The following is a 26,660-nucleotide window of genomic DNA, read 5'->3' as shown; positions in this document are numbered from 1 at the left end:
TTAAAACAGTATACTGTACACTGGAATACTTACACAGAAAACTTGGTATCCAACTGGTGTATATGTGCACTATCGTGCTTCATTCACATCACAGAGGCCTATGCATCTTACGTCCTTCACATCTTACGGAGCATCTCAGGAGTTATGGTTCGGAAGACTTCCTCAGCACTTTCGCGCAATTCTACGTTAGTCTTTTATCAAAGTTGTAATCGACCCTGAGACATATTCAGAATTCTTCGGCATCTTTGAGTATCTGTAATTTCATTTTATCAATTTAAATATTCGTATAAAATTAAACCCGCTAAAAATTCGTTACTTCATAACAACTACTTTTATCTTATATGTTCAGAATAAACCTGACAGCAGGAATGGAAAAATGAAGTGTATATAATTATATGTTTATCAACATTTACACTTATTTTCTTTATTGATCATGCTAACACTTGGCTCATATTTGAGCTTCTGTATCTTATCTGCATGCTCTTCACCTCTGCTCATTTTTTGAGTCCATTTGCAACTATGTCAGTTCACATTGTGGGAAAGTAATGCTATTCAGGAAAGGTGGCCTACCTTTATCTTATCATTATGAACTAATCAACAATGAAAACTATTTGCAATAGAAAGGAGTCATAATCTTGATTTTATTGAACTGGTAGAAGTCTGTAACAAACACAATTCATGAACTTCATCCTCACAACACTTCAATAAACATTTGTAATACTTCGTCATACTCATAATTCTAACATCTCACATTGCAATAAATCCCCAATACATCATAGTAAACCTGAATATTTTCATCAACAGATATCTCTAATTCCAAGAGTAAACAAGTAGTCCAGTGTCCCCATTTCACTGAGCTCTCCACTACCAAGGACTTACTTCCTAGGTCACTATCATTTTCCAGCTACCCTCCTGCACCCATAATACATACTACTTCTTGGGCTACCATCCTGCCTATGACTCACCTTTGGAAAGCTTCATAAAACTTTTCCATCATGTTCTCCCCTAATAATGAATTTCTACAGGTATTGGAGGCAGATTTGCTGCTACTATGTGCACTGTGTCTCAGCAAATCTGGAATGATTTAGTTCATGTCTTCACATCTAACGATCACCTCCCGCCCATGCGGTGCCTCAGCATGTCGCTGCTTTGGGTCAGTCACCCATAATGCAAAGACAGAAAATCTGAACTGCTTAACTCCATTGTGACACTTAAAAACCATGCTGTACTTGGTCAGTGCAGAGCTATCAATAGTTACATCTATGTTGTTATTAAACGTGTTAGGTTCCAAACAAAAAACTATTCCACCTAATCTGAGTCTAATCTAAGAGCTCCTCCAACCTCTTATCTAAATTTTAACTATTTACAGCTCCCTTTAGATTAGATTAGATTAGATTTACTTTACTTTCATTCCAATTGATCCATAATGAGGAGGTCCTCCAGGATGTAGAACATGTCAGAAAAACAATAATACATGACAAATATTTACAACTGAAACAAATAAGCTAAAGTACCTTCCACAGGTCCCAAGTGGAATGATCTTCATTTTTTTAATGAACACTATTTGAAAGAATCATTTTACAGACACCAATGCACTGAATTTAAAATATACTGTACAAAAGCAAAACTGACAACTACTTCAGGCTATTCCTAAATTGTCTCAGCATTCATTGTTTCCCAAGTGTAAGCCAGTTATTCTCCCAGAACTTTCTTGTGTAATGACCACTTTGTCAACAAATTACATTCATGTAACTTGGTGCATGGGGCTGAATGTCCTTACAAATTACATTGTGTACAAGCTACTGCTGTTAGAGGTTCTAGCCTATGGCCTTTGCCAAATACTTCAACTGAGTCTATCCCTGACATAGTGAACAAGTGTATGAAGGATACACAGCTATAGAATGTATGGATTCCATGAGTGAAAAACCTCTGTGCAGCTACTCACTTCTGTTATTGTCCCTGTTGAATCTTCAGCACCCTAGCTTCTGTCCATCCACATTTGCTCTGTATTGAATCATATTACTTTTCTTTTCATATATACACTCCTGGAAATTGAAATAAGAACACCGTGAATTCATTGTCCCAGGAAGGGGAAACTTTATTGACACATTCCTGGGGTCAGATACATCACATGATCACACTGACAGAACCACAGGCACATAGACACAGGCAACAGAGCATGCACAATGTCGGCACTAGTACAGTGTATATCCGCCTTTCGCAGCAATGCAGGCTGCTATTCTCCCATGGAGACGATCGTAGAGAAGCTGGATGTAGTCCTGTGGAACGGCTTGCCATGCCATTTCCACCTGGCGCCTCAGTTGGACCAGCGTTCGTGCTGGACGTGCAGACCGCGTGAAACGACGCTTCATCCAGTCCCAAACATGCTCAATGGGGGACAGATCCGGAGATCTTGCTGGCCAGGGTAGTTGACTTACACCTTCTAGAGCACGTTGGGTGGCACGGGATACATGCGGACGTGCATTGTCCTGTTGGAACAGCAAGTTCCCTTGCCGGTCTAGGAATGGTAGAACGATGGGTTCGATGACGGTTTGGATGTACCGTGCACTATTCAGTGTCCCCTCGACGATCACCAGTGGTGTACGGCCAGTGTAGGAGATCGCTCACCACACTATGATGCCGGGTGTTGGCCCTGTGTGCCTCGGTCGTATGCAGTCCTGATTGTGGCGCTCACCTGCACGGCGCCAAACACGCATACGACCATCATTGGCACCAAGGCAGAAGCGACTCTCATCGCTGAAGACGACACGTCTCCATTCGTCCCTCCATTCACGCCTGTCGCGACACCACTGGAGGCGGGCTGCACGATGTTGGGGCGTGAGCGGAAGACGGCCTAACGGTGTGCGGGACCGTAGCCCAGCTTCATGGAGAGGGTTGCGAATGGTCCTCGCCAATACCCCAGGAGCAACAGTGTCCCTAATTTGCTGGGAAGTGGCGGTGCGGTCCCCTACGGCACTGCGTAGGATCCTACGGTCTTGGCGTGCATCCGTGCGTCGCTGCGGTCCGGTCCCAGGTCGACGGGCACGTGCACCTTCCGCCGACCACTGGCGACAACATCGATGTACTGTGGAGACCTCACGCCCCACGTGTTGAGCAATTCGGCGGTACGTCCACCCGGCCTCCCGCATGCCCACTATACGCCCTCGCTCAAAGTCCGTCAACTGCACATACGGTTCACGTCCACGCTGTCGCGGCATGCTACCAGTGTTAAAGACTGCGATGGAGCTCCGTATGCCACGGCAAACTGGCTGACACTGACGGCGGCGGTGCACAAATGCTGCGCAGCTAGCGCCATTCGACGGCCAACACCGCGGTTCCTGGTGTGTCCGCTGTGCCGTGCGTGTGATCATTGCTTGTACAGCCCTCTCGCAGTGTCCGGAGCAAGTATGGTGGGTCTGACACACCGGTGTCAATGTGTTCTTTTTTCCATTTCCAGGAGTGTATAAGCTATATGTAAACTGAATGAGCTATAAACCAAAGACACCATCGAAAGTAAATTAAAGAGTTGTTTTGTGGCAAGGATAATATTTTGATACATCATTAAATATCTGTATGAAACAAAGTAAGAAATACGGTCTTCAATTTATTAATTCATGTATCTTCACCCTTTTGTTTTGGGAAGTGGTAGTGTACGAATGTCTGCTGGGATCCGTTGCACCAGCATTGTTAAAAACGTGTATTTTAACCGTTCATTAAAAGTATTATAAAAAGTTATTAGAAAAGGAATAATTATTCACATGGTTACAAGTTCAGCTCCTATATGTTCATCATTTCACTCGCCGCCGAGATCCCACATCAAGAGGTTCGATGCAGATAAAAATAATTAACACCACATCTGGAAGAGCATTCCTGCATCAACATTATCACACTCAAGACTAAACACAATAGAATTAATGTACAGACTTGATAAGCACTTATTCAACTTGGTTTACTTAAACTAAAAATATTGTGCTTCGCGTGTTTAAGAACTTATAGACAGATCAACAATTTCAATGGTTGTGGTGATCATTTGGTACTGCACACTACTGGAAGTAGCAGTACAAATGAAAATTATGTTTATTGACCTTGAATGTAATGATTTTTAAGATCTGTTGATATTGGTATCAGTTAAAGTTCACCCAAGATTGTGCACAGATTCATATATTACCTTCAAAATTTTCTCAACTGTTCTTTTCAATCAGTTTTTCCAATTATTCAAGCAATTATTAATCAATTGCCACATCCCTATTTACCTCCCTTTCCAGAAAGGTGCTGCCACAGAACTATGGCACTGGCAGCAGTCTTCTGGTTATCTATAATTTTGATCTGACACTAGTTTAATAGATAAAAAATTTTTGGTTGTGGACAGGATTCTCTGGCAAGCAGCAAAAACGGGTCCGTGTGAGGATACAATACTTCTTTATTGCTTCTTCGCTAATTTATACAGCTTGGATTCCACCCAGAAACTATTCAGAAGTGGCCGTGGACAGGCTTGAGAAGGAATTCCACAAGTGTTTAGTTATTCCATCCTGCTAGTACAGTCAGTTAAGCGCATTTTCTTCTTCACATAATATTTGGCAGTGTATGCCCAGCGAGTAATGGCTGGAGGTGCAGACAGATGCAGGCTGTGTCCTCGGTGCTTACACAGTGTAGCACCGTCATGGCACTCTTGACTCGGCGACGGTGTGGACACTGCGTGTGGCTCAGCTGCAGTATGGAGCAGGCAGTGGGTGACATTGGCCAGTGAAGTGGAAGGTCACAGTGTTGCCCAGAATGGTGACTCCAAATTACTGGCTGGACTTTGGAGGTGACGACCGACCATGAAAGGCGGTGGCTGGAGCAGTGTTGGCTGATTGAGCTGAGCAGACAGGCAGAGGGCCCTCCTTTGCAGCGCATTGGTGACAAAGTTGTGATGACAGTGCAGAGGGGCACAAACTGGTTGCATACGCTTACAGGCTGGTATGGCCATAGTTAAATACTGCTTCCGTGTGCTGACAGCTGGGGAAGGCATGACATTTTTGTGTCACTTGGAACCATCTGTAACAGGGCAACGGCTGGCATCTGGCATAATTGGCAGCACGTATCGACAACATGGAAGGTAGTCATGCGTCGTTCTGTAGTGGCTTTTGAATGCTGGCCCCAGAGTGCTGACACCTGGCACAGTGTTATGGTCTGAGCATGTGTCTGTGTGTCACAGAACTACTATTCCATTTGTTGGAAATTAGATTTCATACAGTTTTCCTCCCAGTAATTAACTAAACACAATTATGTAACATATTCTTTTGTGTAGTTTATTATTTGGTTATCATTTATTTTTACAAACATTTTGCGGGAATATGTTTGCAAATAAGTGTAGGCACTTACAGAGTTACGAAGTGTGAGTGTTTGCTTTTAAATATTTGCAGGTTTAATTAACTCTGCATGTTACTCTTGTTATTGGATTTCTGTAATTATTACTTTCAGATGGAGTGTATTTCCATTCTTAGATAATATAAATGCTTTTTTGTTTTGTGTTCTAGTTTTCTTTCTTTCACAGGCGTGTCATTTGGAATGTAAGCACAACAGCAGAAATCTTCTTTGCAAAACGTCGCCGCTTTGCCTCTAGTTATGCAACTATGTGTATTGGTCAATGGTTGCTTGGTATAGGTGACAGACACCTTGGCAACTGCTTGGTGTTTCCTCACAGTGGAGAGTGCCTAGGTGTTGACTTTGGATATGCATTTGGAACAGCTACAGAATTCCTCCCAGTGCCAGAACTTATGCCATTCAGGTTAACTCCGCATATCATCAACTTAATGGAACCACACAAGACTTCAGGTAATTTATTGAAAAAAGAACAATATTTTGCATTAATTGTTGTACTTTCATTGGATAACTATGTTTCAAAATATATATTTTGGTCAATATATTTTACATTTGCATTTATGGCAATTGACAGGTAATTAAGTCTTAGAGAGGTGTACACTCGAGCAACTGATTTGGAGATACTTAGTTTTTTTGAGAGGTGGTGGACAGAGAGAGAGAGAGAGAGAGAGAGAGAGAGAGAGAGAGAGAGAGAGAGAGCTCCTGTGACCTCAGCTCCTATGGCTCCAGTAAATACAACAGTCTAGCTGGGGTGTAGTCAGACCTTGTTTGTACTGCTTGACAGCATGATAATTAAGTGACTTATCGCAAAACACACAATATGGGCATACTTTTTTTGTGGATGCCCAAGATACTACACACTATCTCCAAGGTCATATTGGCACTGGAAATTTCATGTGCCAGTTTATCAAGGATTTACCATGATTATCTCAATTCAGCACTTCAGTACTACAACATATTAATGACACCATATTGTCGACAGTCATCAGCTTACAAGTGGATTCAGTGCAGTACATCACTTGCCACTTCTATGCTAGGCAACTACTGTTGAGCAACCATACCATCCAGAACAAGGTTCTCCCTGTAAGACATTGGATGCTCAAAGCATGTAGGAAGAACCCATGTGCTGATCAATTGTCATATATGTTGGAACTCGTGCATCAAAAACAACATAGGAGATGCAACTTGCTTGCCAACAGGGCATAGCTCAAGCAGTGACAGTACTTCTATTTGTTACATGTTTCATACCTGCCAACTCTCCCAATGTAGACGGGTGACTCCCAATTTTCCACTTTTTCTCCCACCTGCCAATTATTCCATTATTTCTCCCAATTTTTAACTCTTTATTGTCAAATTTGTTTTGAAATGTGCCATTTCAATTTTTTGGGGGGCCCATGATTGAAATTCCTTCGCTCAGTAGTTGTTTCTGATCAATATACAGATTGAAGTTTATAGAAATCAGGGACTCCTCATTCCTGCACATTTTGTAGAACATGCATTGGGTTGTGCTCTATCTGGCCTTGTGTTCAAGTGTTGTCATTATGCTTAAGTGAACTCGCTTATTAATCAATGTTTTGTATAATCAGTATAAATATTTAGAGTAGATGACTAAGAGTGTTATTTTATTATGTGAATCCTTGAAAGGCTTTGTTTTTCTGTAAATGTTTATTTCATGTGTATCTTATTCATCAATTCATAATATTTTGATTCAGTGTACTATAGAGTCTAGGAAAGGTGTGTCATTTGTATTTCATACTCTTTGCCAATGTGACATTTGTACACCACAAGGTGGAAGAAATGATGTTAAAATGTGTGAAATCAAAAAAGGACCAAGAAAATGTTAAGTGTGTGAATAACAATAAAAAATGGAATTCATTGTTAAAAGTGGAAGTGACAGGATTATAAATTCTGAACACTTATTTACATAATTTATTTTAGAACACAATTTTCCAGTCATTTGAGCTTACAAGTCACCTGTTCAGACAAATGTTCACAGACAGCAATGTAGCTGGAAAAAAAACCAATTGTGCAAGAACAAAAATTATAGGAGAAAGAGCGAAAAAAGAAAAAGAAACACCATAGAACCCTTTAAAGATTGTCCAGTTTCTATTTCAACAGATAGTAGCAATGAAGATGATTGTAATTTATATCCTATAGTTGTTATCATTTATAATAACTGTTTTCTGTTACATGTTTCTGTGCACCATGCACCATTCTGCTACAGGTAAGTGGTTGACTTTCCCTTATTTTTTGAATCATTGTTTTGGGTAGTTCTAATATTTTCATATGCATTTTTATAGCTAGTTTATAGCTTTGTGGCATTACAGAGAAAGGCTCACATCAGTTGTCTCAATATTATACAGAAATTGACCCACAGTTTTTGCTCATTTGTATACCTCCCGATTTTTAAAACTGATTCTCCCAATTTGCTATTAAAATGTTGTGATGTCAGATCTTGCTCTTTTGTAAGATTGATGACTTCTGTGAAATTTCAGGAGTTCTGGAAGAGACAATGGTACATGTTTTGCGACTGCTACGTAATAACCACCAGATATTATTGGCAACAATGAAGGTATTTGTTCAGGAACCATCATTAGATTGGCTGTTTTATGCAAAGAGGAAATCACCAGGAAATGTGCAAAGTAAGCAGACTACATCTTATACACTAATAGTAAGATAAACAGATACTCATGTGCAGCATTATAAAATAATAGTGATCAAACTGCAGCGTGCAAGGCCGGGGTGTAAATTCAGCGAAGTACAAATACTTATCTTCTTGTTTTCTTCTTTGCTGCAACAGCTGATTCTTGTAGATAATCTGAAATTATTCTGATCTGCAGACTCTGTGTGATATGTATAATAATCAATTTTACAGATACACCATTTTAAATACACTTTTTTCCATCACATTGTTAGGACTAACAACAAACATATTTTCCGCATTGAAATCTGACAGAAGACTGACCTGCTGGCTACAAAAATCTGCCAGTATTTATAGTAAACATTACAATGTATTAACTGTTATAAACAGACTTAAGTGCATTACAGTTAAAAGTTTTACATTGAGTGACAATTTGGATGGCAGAATACTTATAATATACAGTTACATGATGTTAAACACAAAGGTCACAGTACTTTTATGTTTTCATAGTGAAATACTAGATGCTAAGTTTAACAGCAATTCAGTTACTTCTTTCTTTATTTGTGGCCATGCTGATTAATAAAGAGTGTTTCTACCATGTATTGAGAGATGAAATTAAACATAGAATTTCATGATATAGACAAAACTTATATATCTGGCTTGGTTATCAGAAAGTTACATTTGTTTACATTTGCTAATTATGGCCTCACCATGAGTTGTACAGTTTTATCATATTAACTTGTTTCTGTAGCTCTGAACACACAAAAAGTTTAAAACCATTTCATAGAAATGCGTTTGGCTTAATACTTAGAAATACGTTTGGCTTAATACTACATTGAAATATGATGGTAGGAATGTTTGATAAATTATTTGGCATTACTCATTGTTTGTGATTATGTTTTTGCAAATTACAAAAAGCCTAATAATCTTATCCATTCCTACCAATGTCAGTGGTACATTTCAATATGTAGAAGTTTATTACATACCGATAGTTACATGACAATAGTTCCCTAAGGTGACTTTTATTCATGTCTGGGTGTTTTGTATTACTGTCTTTTGGTATTGTTTGCATCTATTGTTACATGTATTTGCTAGTAAATTCAGTATGTATGTACATGTATAAGTATCTGGACATTAGTAATGGTAAATGAATATTCTGTACGTGACTTCAGATGTGATTGAAATCAGCTATTAAACTTCAGAATCCCCTGAAAGATTTGCACAATACAAAGACTGAGCAAAAGTTTTAAGAGCAAAAAGCTGAAAAAACTTTTTCACATCAATGAGCTGACTTGTTTCGAAAAATCGATATACACAAAAAAATTTTTTGTTTTAGATGCAAAAAATATATATCTAAACACAGTACTAAATTTCAAAAGATACATGTTATATAGAAAAATATTGTTAAACAACAGGAGACGAGGTACTGTCAGAACTGCAGCTGTGAAGGCGGGCCGTGAGTGATGCTTGGGTAGCTCAGTTGGTAGAGCACTTGCCCGCGAAAGGCAAAGATCCCGAGTTCGAATTTCAGTCCGGCACACAGTTTTAATCTGCCAGGAAGTTTCATATCAGCGCACACTCTGCTGCAGAGTGAAAATCTCATTCTGGAAACATCCCCCAGGCTGTGGCTAAGCCATGTCTCCACAATAGCCTTTCTTTCAGGAGTGTTAGTTCTGCAGGTTTGCAGGTGAGCTTCAGTGAAGTTTGGAAGGTAGGAGACAAGGTGCTGGCAGAATTGGAGCTGTAAAGGTGGGTCGTGAGTCATGCTTGGATAGCTCAGTTGACAGAGTACTTGTCCGCGAAAGGCAAAGGTCCCAAGTTCGAGTCTTGGTCTAGCACACACTTTTAATCTGTCAGGAAGTTTCATATCAGCGCATGCTCTGCTGCAGAGTGAAAATCTCATTCTGGAACCATGTAATAATGTGTAGAAATACATATGCTAAAGGTCAGAATACCTTCTCATCAAAATATTACGTAATGTGGAAAAAATTACTGAAAAAGCATCTAATACAATTTAGAAAAAATATACAGTGAAATACAGAATACGATTTCTTCAAAATACAGACATGACATAGAGTAAATTATAAAATCACGTATATGGCAGTAGAAAATCTCATATCACAACTCAGGATGAATGTTTCAAAGACAAATGATGTAGAATAAATTAAAAAGTGGTATCCATTAACAAGATGAACATCAACAAAAGCAAAATGTGGATAATGGAATGTAGTCGAATTAAGTCGGGTGATGCTGAGGGAATTAGATTAGGAAATGGGACACTTAAAGTAGTAAAGGAGTTTTGCTATTTGGGGAGCAAAATAACTGACGATGGTCGAAGTAGAGAGGATATAAAATGTAGACTGGCAATGGCAAGGAAAGCGTTTCTGAAGAAGAGAAATTTGTTAACATCGAGTATAGATTTAAGTGTCAGGAAGTCATTTCTGAAAGTATTTGTATGGAGTGTAGCCATGTATGGAAGTGAAACATGGACGGTAAATAGTTTGGACAAGAAGAGAATAGAAGCTTTCGAAATGTGGTGCTACAGAAGAATGCTGAATATTAGTTGGGTAGATCACATAACTAATGAGGAGGTGTTTAATAGGATTGGGGAGAAGAGAAGTGTGTGGCACAACTTGACTAGAATATGGGATCGGTTGGTAGGGCATGTTCTGAGGCATCAAGGGATCACCAATTTAGTATTGGAGAGCAGCGTGGATGGTAAAAATCGTAGAGGGAGACCAAGAGATGAATACACTAAGCAGATTCAGAAGGATGTAGGTTGCAGTAGGTACTGGGAGATGATGAAGCTTGCACAGGATAGAGTAGCATGGAGAGCTGCATCAAACCAGTCTCAGGACTGAAGACCACAACAACAACATCCATTAACAAATGCAGTGAAAGACATGTGTTACAAAAGATTAAACTTTTCACAAGATTTATTCCCTTTTTGAAATAACTACCGGGAACAGTGTTTGCTCATGGGTTCTTTTTTCAGAATTGACATCCCAAAATTGCTTAAGATGCAAGGGTTTAAAGTTCAGAGACAATTCAATATTTGTCTCTTTAGTTTATTCACAGTGTTTGCTTGTTTCCAAGATTTGAAAAATTAATTTATTTTTAATCCTATTACAGAGTCAGAATTTTAAAAAACATTTTAGTATTTTCCACTGTCAATCCTATTTGTAGTTAGTGTGTTTGTCTACAAGCAAATGTTAAACAAAATGAATATACCTAAATTTAATAGTTAGCACTGCATGGTGCTGAAAGGCAAAGTCTTTTCTGTCTCAAACATAAGTAGTGTTGATCCATATTTTTCATTTAAAACAGTAGTGTATCAAATTAGAAATAAAATCTTACTCCATATCAATCCTTGACAAATTCCGTCTCATAAGATTTTATTTCTCACAGAAACAGGTGAAGTGTCAGTAGCTTTGGAAGAGACTTTTCAGAGAAAATAATGATAATGCCAATTTGTCTTCTTGTGTCGCTGTGTAGTCAGACCATTAATGCTAACAGTGTCTTCCCAAAATCTTATCTACTTATAGGCATTATATATGGTGTAAATCATTTCATTTTTACACCAACTTTCTCCAACTTTCACAAAATAAATGGCTTATATAACATCATAGTGTAAGTAAATGTTTTAAAATTAGGCGTATTAACTGTCACGCCTTCACTTCCAAAGTCACTTCTTACTCTCATGTCATCTCATCACATGCTAATGCAGAAAACGTAAGTTTCAGCATTTCATTATACCAGGCACAATTCTCTCCTCTCAACTTACCATAATCAATATATACAGATGTGTAACAAAATACCTTCAAATGTGTCATTGCGTTTCTCAATAATATCAGATCTCTACATCCTCAAAATAGCTTCAGAATCTTCAGAGTTCCTATCAGTGTGTTAATATATGTGAATGTAAAAGGATAACTGTACATCAAAACTGGCTGGCTGTAAAAGTATGCATAGATATTTCATTAAAAATAGGAACCATATTGATATCTCAACAAATGATATTTGGATTGAACTAGTTACTAAGTTCGAAGTACCCATCAATATAAATGTAAAACTAATCACGTAAATGATCAGCATGTAGCTCCGTTTTCACACCTTCCATATCATAGTGAGACATCACATATGTGGTCCACGAAACATGCAATTAACTGAATAAAACTTGGTCATGTGCTTAGTTTTATAATTTTTTCTGAACTGAATACTTCCATAACATTGAGGGGTTCTTTATAAACACACACATCTTTATACTTAGAAATTATAAAGTAATACTGGATGAGAAAAATTAAAATACTCAATCTTAAAGTAAAAGCAATGTCAAGAAGTGTTACATGAGAACTTAGGATTCTATAATACCACGACACATTAATGTGCTGGAAGTAAACTTTAAGTGAAGTAGATGTCAGTGATTCTTTTTTGCTGTTGACTTCTGCATAAATTGTGCCTTTTTGCAAGTGACATTCGTAGTAATATTTGTTTCATTTCTCCTACTTACTTTTTGTTCATTTTAGAGAGTTTTCATTCTTTGAACTTTTTTTAACAGAGATTCATTGTGTACTGAAATCAGTAATGCTGGACTGTACCTTCTATTTCAATTCCTTACTTCACCTTTTGTTTCTCTTACTGCAAAGCAATAAATGGCTTTTGTTTCCCATAAACACTTTCCTATGTTGCAGATTTTTCTGTATTTTCTAATGTTCTTCAGGGAATTAGCTTTTATTTTTAAAGATACTGAGAAAGATTCCTTGTGGTCATAATGTTACTGCCAACAGGGAAAAAATAAAGATAAGAATTCAGTGAGCCACATTAGTTTTATACCTGTAGTTTGTGATAGTTAAAATGCAGGTAGTTTGTTGTTGTATAATTTCTCCTATGTTATTCATTCAACAGGTGATCCCAAGCGATTTTCAAGGGAGAAAGTGGAGTTAGCAAGAAAAAAATTTGAAGGTATAAGTCCAGCAGTGATTACAGAAGAGGAGCTACTAAGTGGACACTCAGATCCTACAAATTTTCGAACAGTTCTGTGGGGACCGAGTACGACACTGAGATACACTTTTGGTAGAAAACTTCTAACACCACATGATCAGGTACATACTTATATACTGTATTATTAGTTTATCATAATAAAATAAAAACCTTGCTCCCAAAGGAGAAATTTTACAGCCAATTCAACTACAGTCTTCATTTTTGGCAGCAAAAAAAGTTTTTAAGTATAGTCTAAGTCAGGGGTTGAGAGACATCTACAAGTGTGGGGAAAAGTAGAGAAATACAGTGACATAGTAATTATAAAAATAATACTTTAATATTTTTGATTTTACAGTAAATAATAGGTTTTTATGTAAGGAATAATTTCAAAGTGGATTGTATAAATAGATAACAAATAGATGATGGTTATTGTAAATGAATGTACTGCAAAAGTAGAAATGGAACATCAATGGTAACTCTTCAGATTGTTACACAGTGTGTTTCTACAGTATCTCAGTAGGCTGCTTTAATTCTTCCAAGACGACTTCATCAGTGAAATTTTCGGGGAACCTACATTTGCATACCTGCCATTAGGGTAGCAAAACCTTGCATCTAAAAACTATGTATTGTTCAGGAAACTAAAAAAATACATACAATTATTAATTGATACAAGTCATACTTCTAATAAGACATATTTAGGCAATTGTATGGTATTTATGACCGTATTAAAGAAGGTTTTGCACTCAGATAATTTTTAATGTTACTATCAGATCTGAGCATCCCCCCAGGGGATCCACAACTCTTTTGTGGATACGTGCGTAGCGAGCACGGGACCCCGAGCTGATGTGGCCTTCCTTCCTTTCCGGGCTGCATACCTTCCCTTTCCGCATCCTTCCCCATCCCCCATCTTCGCCCCCCCCCCCCTCACCTCTGGCTCTTTCCTTCCTTTTCTCCCCCTCTGGGGGAATGGTTTGTGCCTACGTCCGGAGACGGACGCTTGTAAATGTACCACATTCTTCGCCTTCCTTACTTGTAAGTCTTCGTCCTTCCTTTGTCCCTCTCTTTTCCTTACCTCTTCTCTCTACCCTTTCCTCCGCTGCGGCGTTTGAGACCTCTTCTTTCCTTTCCCTTTCCCTTTCTTTTTCTTCCTCCCTGTGCGTGTCTGAAGGCCGACCCACGCACTTCCATGCGTAGCCGGTGACGGGGTAACTCGTAATTCCCCGCCCCGGGTAGACAGGTAGGACACGTACGTACCCCCTGGTAACGGCCAGGCCCAGGGAGGGGTGATTACCCGAGCTGATACCTTCCGAAAGTGCCGATTGGTCCCTCCGTCCGTTTGTCGGGAGGTGTGACCTGAGGTGTGAACAATCACCTAAGGCGGGAGTGCCCTCAGAGAGGGCCCCCACAAGGGAGGAGCGCGCCATCGGAGACGCCGGTAATCATGGGGGATTCTTCCGCAATGGTTTCCTCATCTTCCACTATGTCTGCTCACAAACGTAAGTTCACTGAGTCTCAACCACAGTCAGTTCTTCCATCGTTGCCACAGTTCCTTGTTGTTTCTCGGTCTGACGAAGGTCACGACTTCTCCACAGTCAACCCTTTCATTATTCAGAAAGGTGTCGACGCAATTGCAGGTCCTGTAAAGTCTTGTTCCAGATTACGGAATGGCACCCTGTTGTTAGAAACACACAGTGCCCTCCAGGCACAAAAATTGCTGCGTACCTCACTACTACACACTTTCCCTGTCCGGGTGGAACCGCACCGTACCTTAAATTCCTCGCGTGGAGTTGTCTATACACGCTCCCTCGATGGACTGTCTGACGAAGAAATTCAGCACTACCTGTCAGACCAGGGCGTAACGGCTGTTCATAGGGTTATGAAAAGGGTTGACACGAAGATCATTCCAACCCGCACTGTCTTTTTGACATTTGACAAAGTGCAACTCCCATCGAAAATCAAAGCAGGCTATGAGATAATTTCCGTTCGTCCTTACGTCCCAAACCCTACGCGTTGCTATCGGTGCCAGCGATTCAATCACACCAGCCAGTCCTGTTCTAATCCGGCCAAATGTGTTACGTGTGGCAGGGATGCCCATGAGGGTGCTTGTCCACCTCCATCCCCTCGCTGCATCAACTGTATGGGTGACCACGCTGCTTCCTCTAGAGATTGCCCAGTTTTTAAGGACGAAAAGCTCATCCAGGAAATAAGAGTGAAGGAAAAGGTGTCGACCTTTGCTGCTCGGAAGTTGTTCGCCAGTCGACAGCCCACCGTGCCTCAGACAGGCAAATACAGCACTGTCCTTGCTTCTCCTCGGCCAACAAAGGAGGCGGCCACGCAGACTTGCGACCTCACCTTTAGTGCCACGGTCGTCCGATCGGCCAGCGCAAAGATCGCCCGTTCAACTTCACCACTTTCGCCTGCCCACTCTTTGGCTCACCCTTCGTCGGGTTCTGCTAAATCTCGAGCCCAAAAGTCAGACACCAAGTCTTCGAAGAAAGAGCATACTCGTGAAGAGTTTTTACGTACGGCAATTTCACCACCATCGGTTCCTCCTTCCTCTAAACCTCATACTTCCAAGAAGGCTACAAAGAAACCCAGTTCCTCTCCTTCTCCGCCAAGGCGTGTCCCATCCACAGCGCCACCTGGCGGAAATCGCCCTCGGCCGTCTTCTGTGTCGCCGAGGCGCACTGCTGGTGGCCGGTCAACCGGCCGATCGCTGGTGGCAGGCGCTGCTCCTGACCAACCTATGGATCAGGATCTTCTGCCTTCGGCCGAATGCCATTCCATGCTGTCGGTCGCAAGCTCTGAGCAGTCGTTGAGTTGACAGCACCCTTGGTCACATTCCTCCATTTTCTGTTCACCCTATGTCCATTATCCACTGGAATATCCGCGGCATTCGAGCCAATCGGGATGAATTGTCGATCCTCTTACGATCCTACTCGCCGGTCATCTTCTGTCTTCAGGAAACAAAGCTGCATCCTAATGACCGCTTTGTTCTCCCTCATTTTCAGTCCGTCCGATATGACCTCCCCTCTGTGGAAGGCACTCCAGCCCATGGAGGACTCATGATTCTTCTCCATGATACTCTCCATTATCATCCAATCCCCTTAGACAGTTCCTTCCAAGCTGTCGCCGTCCGTCTTTCCCTTTCTGGATACACGTTCTCTCTTTGTACTGTATACATTCCATCGTCCACACCAATGGCACGAGCTGATCTCCTTCATCTTCTTGGTCAGCTTCCACCCCCCTATTTGCTGGTTGGGGACTTCAATGCCCACCACCCGCTTTGGGGATCTCCACATCCTTGTCCACATGGCTCCCTATTGCTAGACGTCTTCCACCAAGCGGATCTAGTTTGCCTCAACACTGGGGTCCCCACGTTTTTGTCTGCCTCCACGACAAATTTATCTCATTTGGACCTTGCGATCGGTACTGTTCCGCTTGCTCGGCGCTTCGAATGGTTCGCCCTTGATGATACACACTCGAGTGACCACTTTCCATGTGTCCTTAGGCTGCAGCCTCAACTGCCATATATGCGCCCGCGACGCTGGAAGTTTGCCCAAGCCGATTGGACACTTTTTTCGTCTCTAGCGACATTCAATGACCGTCGCTTTCCCAGCGTCGACGATGAGGTCACACATATTACCGACGTTATTCTTACAGCTGCGGAACGTTCCATTCCACGCACCTCCGAATTGCCCCGGCGCCCCCCAGTTCCTTGGTGGAACGAGGCATGCCGTGACGCAATCCGTGAGCGGCGACGTGCTCTTCGCATTTTCCGTCACCATCCTACTTTAGCAAACTGTATCCGCTATAAGCAACTCCGTGCGCGATGCCGTCGCGTCATCCGCGATAGCAAGAAGGCAAGCTGGCAATTCTTTATTAGCTCCTTTAACACCTTCACTCCCTCCTCGGAAGTTTGGAGTCGGCTTCGACGGTTCTCAGGCGCGCCTAGTTTCTCCCCGGTCTCTGGGCTCACTGTCGCGCATGATACATTAGTGGACCCCGTCGCAATTTCTAACTCATTGGGTCAGCACTTTGCTGAGATTTCGAGCTCTTCAAATTACCCGCCAGCGTTTCTCCCGAAGAAACGTGCAGCGGAAGTGCGACCTCTTGCTTTCTCCTCTCAAAATCGCGAAAGCTACAATACTGTTTTCTCCATGCGGGAACTCCAACATGCCCTCTCTTCTTCTCGCTCCTCCGCCCCTGGATCGGATGGTATCCATGTCCAAATGTTGCTGCATTTATCAACCCATAGTCTGCGTTACCTCCTTCGCCTTTATAATCGAATTTGGACCGACAGTACCTTTCCCAGACGATGGCGGGAAGCTATCGTCGTTCCCATTTCGAAACCTGGAAAGGACAAACATCTCCCCTCTAGTTATCGCCCCATTTCTCTCACGAGTAGTGTCTGTAAGATTTTGGAGCGTATGGTGAATTACCGTTTAGCTTGGTGGCTGGAATCCCGCAGTCTTTTAACACCTGCCCAATGCGGATTCCGAAAGCATCGCTCTGCAGTTGACCATCTTGTTGCTCTCTCCACTTATATCATGAACAATTTTCTCCGGAAACGCCAAACAGTCGCAATATTTTTTGATCTGGAGAGAGCATACGATACCTGTTGGAGGACAGGCATCCTCCGCACACTGTTCTCTTGGGGCTTTCGAGGCCGGCTGCCCCTTTTTCTTCGCGAATTTATGGCAGAGCGAACATTTAGGGTGCGGGTGAACACTACTCTCTCCCGTACTTTCTCTCAAGAAAACGGGGTACCCCAGGGCTCCGTGCTAAGTGTTGTACTGTTTGCCATCGCTATAAATCCAATTATGGATTGTCTCCTTCCTGACGTCTCGGGCTCCCTCTTTGTGGACGATTTTGCGATCTACTACAGCTCTCAACGGACCAGCCTTCTTGAACGACGTCTTCAAGGATGTCTCGATCGCCTCCACTCTTGGAGCCTCGACACCGGCTTCCGTTTTTCTCCCAGTAAGACCGTTTGTATTAATTTTTGGCGACGTAAGGAGTTTCTTCCGCCCTCCTTACATCTAGGTCCTGTCAACCTTCCGTTTTCAGACGTCACTAAATTCTTGGGTCTTATGTTTGATAGAAAACTGTGCTGGTCCTCCCACGTTTCCTATCTTTCGGCTCGCTGTCTGCGAACGCTCAACGCCCTCCGTGTCCTGAATGGTACCTCCTGGGGAGCGGACCGAGTGGTCCTTCTCCGCCTCTATCGCGCCTTAGTGCGCTCGAAATTGGACTATGGAAGCATCGTCTACTCCTCTGCTCGGCCGTCTATTCTTCGGCGTCTCGACTCTATCCACCACCGTGGATTACGTTTAGCGTCTGGAGCTTTTTACACTAGCCCTGTGGAAAGCCTTTATGCTGAGACTGCTGAACCTCCGCTGTCCAATCGGCGAGCGGTCCTTCTGAGCCGTTATGCTAGCCATCTGTCTTCCATGCCTGCTAATCCAGCCCACGACCCTTTTTTCGACGCCTCCTTTGATGTAGGGTATGCAGGCCGCTCCTCCTCCCTACTACCCCCGGGAGTCCGCTTCCGTCAACTGCTCCATTCTCTTTCCTTCCGCTTTCCTAAAACCTTCTTGACAACTTGGGGTACAGCACCGCCTTGGCTTCGTCCCCGGATCTGTCTGCTCCGTGATCTTTGTCAATTTCCCAAGGATGGTACGCCTTCACTTGTTTATCGTCGGGCATTTGCTGCTCTATGTGCACAAATGACAGATGCCACCTTTATTTACACCGACGGCTCGAAAACATCGTTGGGTGTAGGGAGTGCCTATATTGTTGGCGACGCCCCAAATCACTTTCGGCTTCCCGACCAGTGTTCTGTTTATACTGCGGAGCTTTTCGCTGTTCTCCAGGCTGTCCACTACATCCGCCGCCATCAGCGGATACAGTACGTAATCTGCTCAGATTCTCTCAGCTCTCTCCTCAGTCTCCAAGCTCTTTACCCTGTGCACCCTCTGGTCCACCGGATTCAGGACTGTCTGCGCTTGCTCCACCTGGGGGGCGTCTCGGTGGCGTTCCTCTGGCTCCCGGGACACGCTGGTATCTGTGGGAATGAGGCGGCTGATATAGCAGCCAAGGCTGCAGTTTCTCTTCCTCGGCCAGCTATTCAGTCTCTTCCCTTCACCGATCTACGGAGCGGTTTATGTCGCAAAGTTGCTCATTTATGGCATGCGCATTGGTCAACACTTCCCCGCAATAAATTGCGCGAAGTGAAAGCCCTTCCTTGCGCTTGGACCTCTTCCTCCCGAAGGAGTCGTCGGGAGGAGGTAATTTTAGCTAGACTCCGGATAGGGCACTGTCGTTTTAGCCATCGGCATCTTTTAAGCGGCGATCCTCCCCCACTCTGTCCCCACTGCTCTCAGCTGTGGACGGTAAGACACCTTTTAATTGAATGCCCCTATTTTAATCCGTTACGCTCCCGTCTAGAGCTATCGCCTGATCTATCGTCGATTTTAGCAGATGACACGCGCTCAGCCGACCGCGTTCTCCAGTTTATTAGTGACAGTGAAATGACGTCAGTCATTTGAAGTTTTATCGGGGACCATCAACCCCTCTCTGTAGTGGACTTTTAAGCCTTGTTTCTGCTTTTCGTGTCCAATTTTTTGAGTTTTGTTCCCATTTTTGCTGTTTTCCATTTTCAGTTTTTATTCTTTCCTCAGTCGCGGACCGGGCGCTAATGACCATAGCAGTTTTGCGCCCTAAAACCAAAATAAAAATAAAAAAAAAAGATCTGAGCATACAAACATAAAACAAATTGAATTTGAATTTAAAGCCTTTTCACACAAAAATAAAAGTTATGGAAAAGTTAGGGTTTTTCTCCAAAATTTGCTTGACATCATTATAAAGAAGAACTTCATAAAAAGATAAGTCTCTTGCATTAACTGATTTTAGACACTTTAAAGCATTATACTTTTGTACAGAAATTGCAACTGGTCTATTGTAGGATTTATTGTATTCCTGATTACTGTCTTGAGGTCTCTTGGAAGTAATTCCCTCAAAATCCAGTTTATATTCGGTACCTACAGCCAGATTATATCTGAGAGTCAATATGTCTGTAACACATGGATCGCCTACTTTATTGCCCAGACTAACTGATTTGTAATACAGAAACTCAGAGAAGTCTTTAAAATAGTCATGTGATACATACTTTACTTTATATGGCCCTATTTACCACATCTTGCTTCCTTTATCATATCAACATCATTAGCCAAGGAATATAGCATCACGTGTCTCTTTCTGCATTCAATTGTGGAATGCACACTATTACATTCCATTTAAATAAGAATTTTTTAATTATTGTTATACTACTTCCTATGCTGTAATTTTAACACATTTGAAACGAGTAAATTTCTGTTCTGAGCACACAAAATCTGTAATGTAAGGTGCAAAAACATTAGTTCTTAGCCCTCCACCACCTCCATGCCAAATATAACTTATCACTGAACTGTCCTCCAAATTATGACACACCAGCTTTTGTTTAAAATAAAGACAACTAGCCTGGATGGCTGACACTAACTACACTCCTTGTATATCAATGGTAAACACAAAACCCTTTCCTGCTTTAGCTGCCTTTTCATCACTTGACTTCCTCTGGGTTGCCCTCTTTTTCTTCATCCACTGGGCATTGTACTGACAGTCTGAAATCTTAGGTAATTTGTAAGAATAACAGAGATTACATTTGTCTTTCTTTTGACAGAATAAAACAATATTATATTATTTTGTTTGTTTTAGAACTGAATCTTTTCCGGCAATTGGTTCAAATTATTGTTAATAAAATCACTTTTGAATGTTGTTTAATTTACTAAAGGACAAAAAAAGGTACTAATTGGGACGACAACTTCATAATTTTAACTGCAAATTTAAAAACATTTTCTTTCATGGTGTTCCTTTCATCCTTGCACTCTCTTCCTGCCTTGAAACAATTGTCCTCTGTATGCCTCATAATGACTGAGCATGGTTTAAAGGAGAATGAATTAAAGGTCTTCAGTCTAATGGGATATAAAAATGTAGCATATTACTGCAGAACTGTACATAAAAGTGGGGAAGTAACAATATTTGTAGACAGAAAAGTAGGGGATTGCACTCCACAGAAGGTCACAAACTTTACAGAATTTTGCTTTGAATCAGCAGCAGTATAAATAAAGTTCACGGGAAGAAAATGCCTTGTAATAGGAATATGCTGATCACCTAGTCCATGCATTGACAGATTTTTACTGGAAATTGATGGGGTACTGCATTGAGTCACGAAACAATACACTTATGTAATAAAAGCTGGTGACTTAAATATACATATGCTTAAAGGTAATGGCTACACAAGAACTTTTCAAGACATTATAAGGACATACAATCTTCGCTTTCATGTAACAAATACAACCAGGCATAAAGAAACATCTAGCACATTCATAGACAAAGTTCAGTCAAATATACCTACAAACAGATAAAAAGTTCAGGTTATAAATACTGTTGTTGCATACCATTTTGGACAAGCAGTTGAACTGCGAGATCACATAAAAAACTGAGGAAAATGTAGTTGCTGAACCAACCTTAGAAATCTGAGCAGGCTAGAATTTTTGCTAAAAGAAGAAAAATGGGATGATATGTACATAGAGGACAGTGCATAAAAGAGCTGGGAATCTTTCTGTGGTGTATTAAGACCACACACAGATACAGTTTGTCCTAAAGTATGCAGAAGTATTAGGGCTAAACCAAAGAAAAAATTGTTCACAAGAGCTGAACTGTTTGAACCCTTTGAAACACATCAGAAAGGAAAAGATCAGGTCAGTCATGAAGCTTAAAAATGTAAGAAGAAAGGATACACTAGGATGATAAGAGGAGCAAAGGCCAGCCACCAAAAATCTGAAATAAAATCTTCTTTGAATATCTCTAAAACAGTCTGGAACTAAATGAAAACCAAAAAGAATTGCATGCATTGAAAGATACAAATATATCATTGATGAGGGAAGGGAAAAAAGTGATTGATCCACAATAGGTGTGCAATATTTTCAGCCAGCACTGTGTAGCTATAGTGGAGAAACTTCTAAAACAAAACATAACAGCATCAAAAAGAACGGAAAGTCCCAAAAAAGGAGGCCGAGAGTTTATATCTTCTCGCTACAGACAAACCAAAAGTTCTTAAAAAACTGGAGCACTTGCAGATAAAGTTACAGGTGGTCTGGATGGCATCTCAGCAAGAATGGTGAAATACTGTGCTCTTGCTAAGCCTCTGGCATTCCTGATAAATTTAGTAATGAATCAAGGAGTATTCCCAAAATGTTTAAAGATGAGTAGAGTTTTGCCAGTATTCAAAGGAGGGGATAAATGAGACCCAAGAAACTATAGACCCATAATGATCACACCTGTTCTGTCTAAAATAGTGGAAGCAGTGATTAAAGATAGATTTATAAACTTCATAGAGAAGCATAACATCTTAAATTAGGCAGAACATGGATTTAGAAAGGGAAGATCCACCAAGACTGCAGTGACAAACTTCATAACATACATCAGTGAGGCATTGGATCATCAAAAGAAATTATCTAGTGCCTATTTAGACTTTCAAAAGCTTTTGACTGTGTCTGCCATAAAACTCTTCTACAGAAACTGAACTGCTATGGCATAAGAGGGAAAGCTGCTGATATTATACAAACCTTTGTTCAAAACAGACAACAGTGTACTGAATTAAAACATAAATCTGGAAATGCAAAGAGAAATGTCTCCTCTGATTCTCTGCAGGTAAAATATGGAGTAGCTCAGCGTTCAGTACTAAGATCTCTGCTCCTTATTGTATATATAAATGGTATGCCCACTGCTGTAAATGAAACAGTGATCATGTAAACCGATGATACAACTTTATTAGTATGCAGTGACTCAGTGAAAGAATTGGAAAAAAGGCCAGTGAGAACTTGCAACTGGCAGAAAGGTATTTTACAGAAAATAACTTATTAACCAACAGGATGAAAACTATGTTTACAAATTTCGAAACAAACAGAATCAACAGAGCAGAGGAATACTGTATATTGGGGATGTACACTTAAAATCAGTGGACTGTAACATGTTTCTGGGCATAGAAATGGACAAATTTCGGACAAGGGAAAACCACATTGACGTTATCTTTTCCAAAATAAGTACAAATATATTTTTAATCAAGAAATTTGCTAGACGGTGGACACAGAAACCTTGCTTAAAATGTGCTACCGACATTATTTTGCCACAAATAATGTACTGTATACCAATAAGGGGTGATGCAGCAGATGTACATGTACAAAGAATCCTAAAACTTCAAAAGAAAGCCATTAGATGCATAGCTATAGGCTAACGCCTCGGGAATCCTGCAGAAACGAATTCTAGGAATTTAAAATATTAGCTGCACCAAGTTTGTACATATATGAGACAACACTTCTTCTAATGCTAAATTGTACACCACCTCTAAATCGAGATTTTCATGATCACATCACAAGAACCAGAGAAAATTACCACATCTGTGGCAAAAGATTGAAAATGATAGACAGGGACCCTACCACTGCAGGAAGCATATTTTATAACAGACAATCATCTAGCATTAAGAGCATAATGAATAAGAGCACCTTCAAAAGAAAACCCAAAAAACACATCATCTCTGGATGCTAGTATAAGGTGAAACAGTACGTGTGTGCAAATCCATAGGACAAATGTAATTTTGAATATCAAATTTTTCTGAAAGAAGGAAAAGGAAAACAAAGTGTGGTGCTGAAAATACAGAAGGAAACATACAGATTAAAATGTAGTGTTGGACTAAAAAAACTAGTCTTCAGTTCTTCTAAATGCATTATTTATTATTATTAGCAGTGTGTGTGCTAGACTGTTAAATAAATCTGCGCAGGCTATCATATATCACCGAGTAAAAATATTACCAGAAACATTACTACAGAATTATTTCATGTATCAAATCACAAATTTCCAATAAATTTGTTTATTTTTGTATAAATTTGCAATGTAACATTTCTAAAATCATTGTAAAACTGATCAGTGGACAAAAAATAAACTATAAACTCTCTTTAACCCAATTGTTGAATGACCATTGACCAATTCCTAAAGTTGAAAGAAATATTTCTTTACTAGGTAACAGAAGTTACGCATTATCTTGTCATTTAGACTCTGTTGGAGACTATGCTTTTTTCTTGATTCTCCTATTTTTTTAGTTTTTTGTTTAACTTCTTTCCTTAGAGTAGCAACGAACACTTTCCATTGTTTCCAATTCATATTTGACTACAGTTCTCCTCAGATACTGAAGACCACATTCTCTTGTTCTTAGATTTGCAACAGAATTTTGATGAGTGTCATGGAGGTTCTTTTGTTATTTCATTTAGCTCTTTTTGTCTACCCATAGTACTTTTATATTCTTTACCTTTATGAGCACAGTTTCATGTTATTTCAGTTCCTTCAGTTATAGATTCTGGCTCCACAGCATTATTCATAATGTTTACATGTTCAGCTGGGTTTTTCCTTTGATTATGATTATCCAATACCACCTAATTTTCAAGAACTGAAGCTGATCTTAAATTGTCTTTGTTTTTCTGTTTTTATGGTTTCCTACATATTATTGAGTTTTAATAATGGAAACTCAGAGATGGATAAGTATGTAAAATAAGGGGAAGGCAACCACTCACCTATAGTACACTGATGTGAAGCACATAGACACGTACAACAGAACACATTGTTCACTAGCTTTTGAGCTTGACTTTTTTTTGCCTAGTAGAAAGTATACAAATTCGCACACAGAACCACACAGACACCCAAATGCATATCACTGTGGCCGCAGTCTCTGTGTGCTTGTGTGCGCAAATGAGTGTGTTTGTCACTAGGTAAGAGCCTCAGATCAAAAGCTAGTGAACACTGCTTTTTGTTGCATGTGTCTATGCACCACAAATCAGTCTACAATAGGTGAGTAATTGCTATAAATTTATTTATTTATTTATTTATTTGTTTGCTCACCAACTTCCTCCGTTTTCTTGTTGGATTCAGATCACCTAGTTCTGAGCCCTCAGATTCCTGTGCTGTAGTAGGTAACAACTTGTATATGAATCTTTAAAATCACTGCCTTCTGAATTGCTTACATTTAAATTAATTGATAGTGAAGGTTTGTTTACCGATGTTAACAGTAACCTTTCAAATGCTGAGAAGGAAGATATGTCAGATACAAAATCACTGCATTCTGAATCACTTAAATTTAAATTACTAGACGCTGAAGATTCATTTGCTGGTGAGAAAGATGCTGGCAGTACACTTATAACTTTTGAAGAGGAAACATAAGATAGTTGTAGGACCATCTTCAGTGCTGTACTTCCTCTTGATTCGTGATTATTTACTTGCATTTGAGTTTTGTACACTATCAAGAGAAAACTCCAGAAAATTTGTGAATTGGATGTAAAATTCATATACTACCTACTTCTAGGTAACTCTGTTTAATTACTATAGGCATACGGTATTGTATTGCTGTCTACACACACAGAGAAGAACCTACAAAATGAATGTTAAGCTTTGATACAAAGACGTACAATAAGACAGAGGAAGAATCACACAATTCATATCAATTCAAACCTTATTTTTGTTGGTGTATTTTGTTTTATGGTAGACTTACACTTGATTGTTTTCTTACTGAACATAATTCACTATTTTTGTACTCACAATTTTTAGATAATCTGTTTACACTTCTGCTCATGTTACCTAACCATCTGAACAATTCATAATGTTTTGGACAGTACTCACTAATCTGTAATACTGTTAAATTATACAAAGTGTGTTATAAATATCACCGACATAGTCTGTTACGTTACCACAATAATAAAAGAAGTGCAGTGAATTTCCAAGCAGAAACCTTCTTCCGAGATACAAAGTCTTATACCTAAAATTTGAAAGTTACAAGATAAGAGGTTTGATATTTCAGTGTAGAAGAGATAAGCATCCGTGGTTGAGATTGGGGTTTTCATGTAGAAACATGTACTTCAAAACTGACAACATGCTATATATTATTTGTATTTGATATTCATATTGTCGTTACAGTAGATTAGTTATCTAAATTGAATTAATTTTGTGTTTCAGGTTAAGTGTCTCATTGAGCAAGCAACAGATCCCCACATATTAGGGAAGACTTGGGAAGGATGGCAGCCATGGATATGAAGTCAGTTGTGTCGTACATAACCTGTGGAGGTTGAATACATTCTTTTTAAACCAAATTTTTTTTCTATTTTAATATATATTTAAATGGCTGGGATATTTATAATTTTTTATGCATGCATTTTTCATCTTATGAAATATAAATTTTATATTATATTGGCAAATTCGTAGTCATCAACTATGTGTAACAAAGGCTGTTTATATTATGAAATACATGTTTTTTAATAAAATGTTTATCAAGTGTATAATGTAGTACAAAGATTTCATTACATTCTAATAGCCTTCTGATAATTTCTGAAGATTAAAATTTTACATTTCTGAATGACTAACAAATCCTCACAAAGTGCTTAGCATCCAGAGCATGTTGGTCTATCGATTATTCATATGATTTTGAACATTTTGAATACATACATGTTAGTTTTTGAACATTTTTGAATGCATGCATAGTGTACATGATGGCCCTGTAAACAGAATGCCTATCACTTGTAGAAATAAACTTTCC

At 40.1% G+C, this 26,660-nt stretch overlaps 1 protein-coding gene across 1 annotated transcript in view; it reads left to right on the top strand.

Moving 5' to 3' along the window:
- LOC126226731 (DNA-dependent protein kinase catalytic subunit-like) overlaps nt 1-26,390 on the top strand; it is a 563,510-nt gene extending 537,120 nt beyond the window's left edge. The window contains exons 53-56 of the mRNA XM_049942233.1: nt 5,537-5,817; nt 7,860-8,006; nt 12,911-13,107; nt 26,084-26,390. Coding sequence (XP_049798190.1) covers nt 5,537-5,817; nt 7,860-8,006; nt 12,911-13,107; nt 26,084-26,161 — 703 coding nt within the window. The 3' untranslated portion in view covers nt 26,162-26,390. The remainder of the gene's footprint in view (nt 1-5,536; nt 5,818-7,859; nt 8,007-12,910; nt 13,108-26,083) is intronic.
- The last annotated feature ends 270 nt before the right edge of the window (nt 26,391-26,660 follow it).

The sequence above is a fragment of the Schistocerca nitens genome, chromosome 1 (genome assembly GCF_023898315.1).
Source record: "Schistocerca nitens isolate TAMUIC-IGC-003100 chromosome 1, iqSchNite1.1, whole genome shotgun sequence".
NCBI lineage: Eukaryota > Metazoa > Arthropoda > Insecta > Orthoptera > Acrididae > Schistocerca > Schistocerca nitens.
The sequence above is the reverse complement of the archived record's forward strand: the minus strand, read 5'-3'. Positions and strand labels throughout refer to the sequence as shown.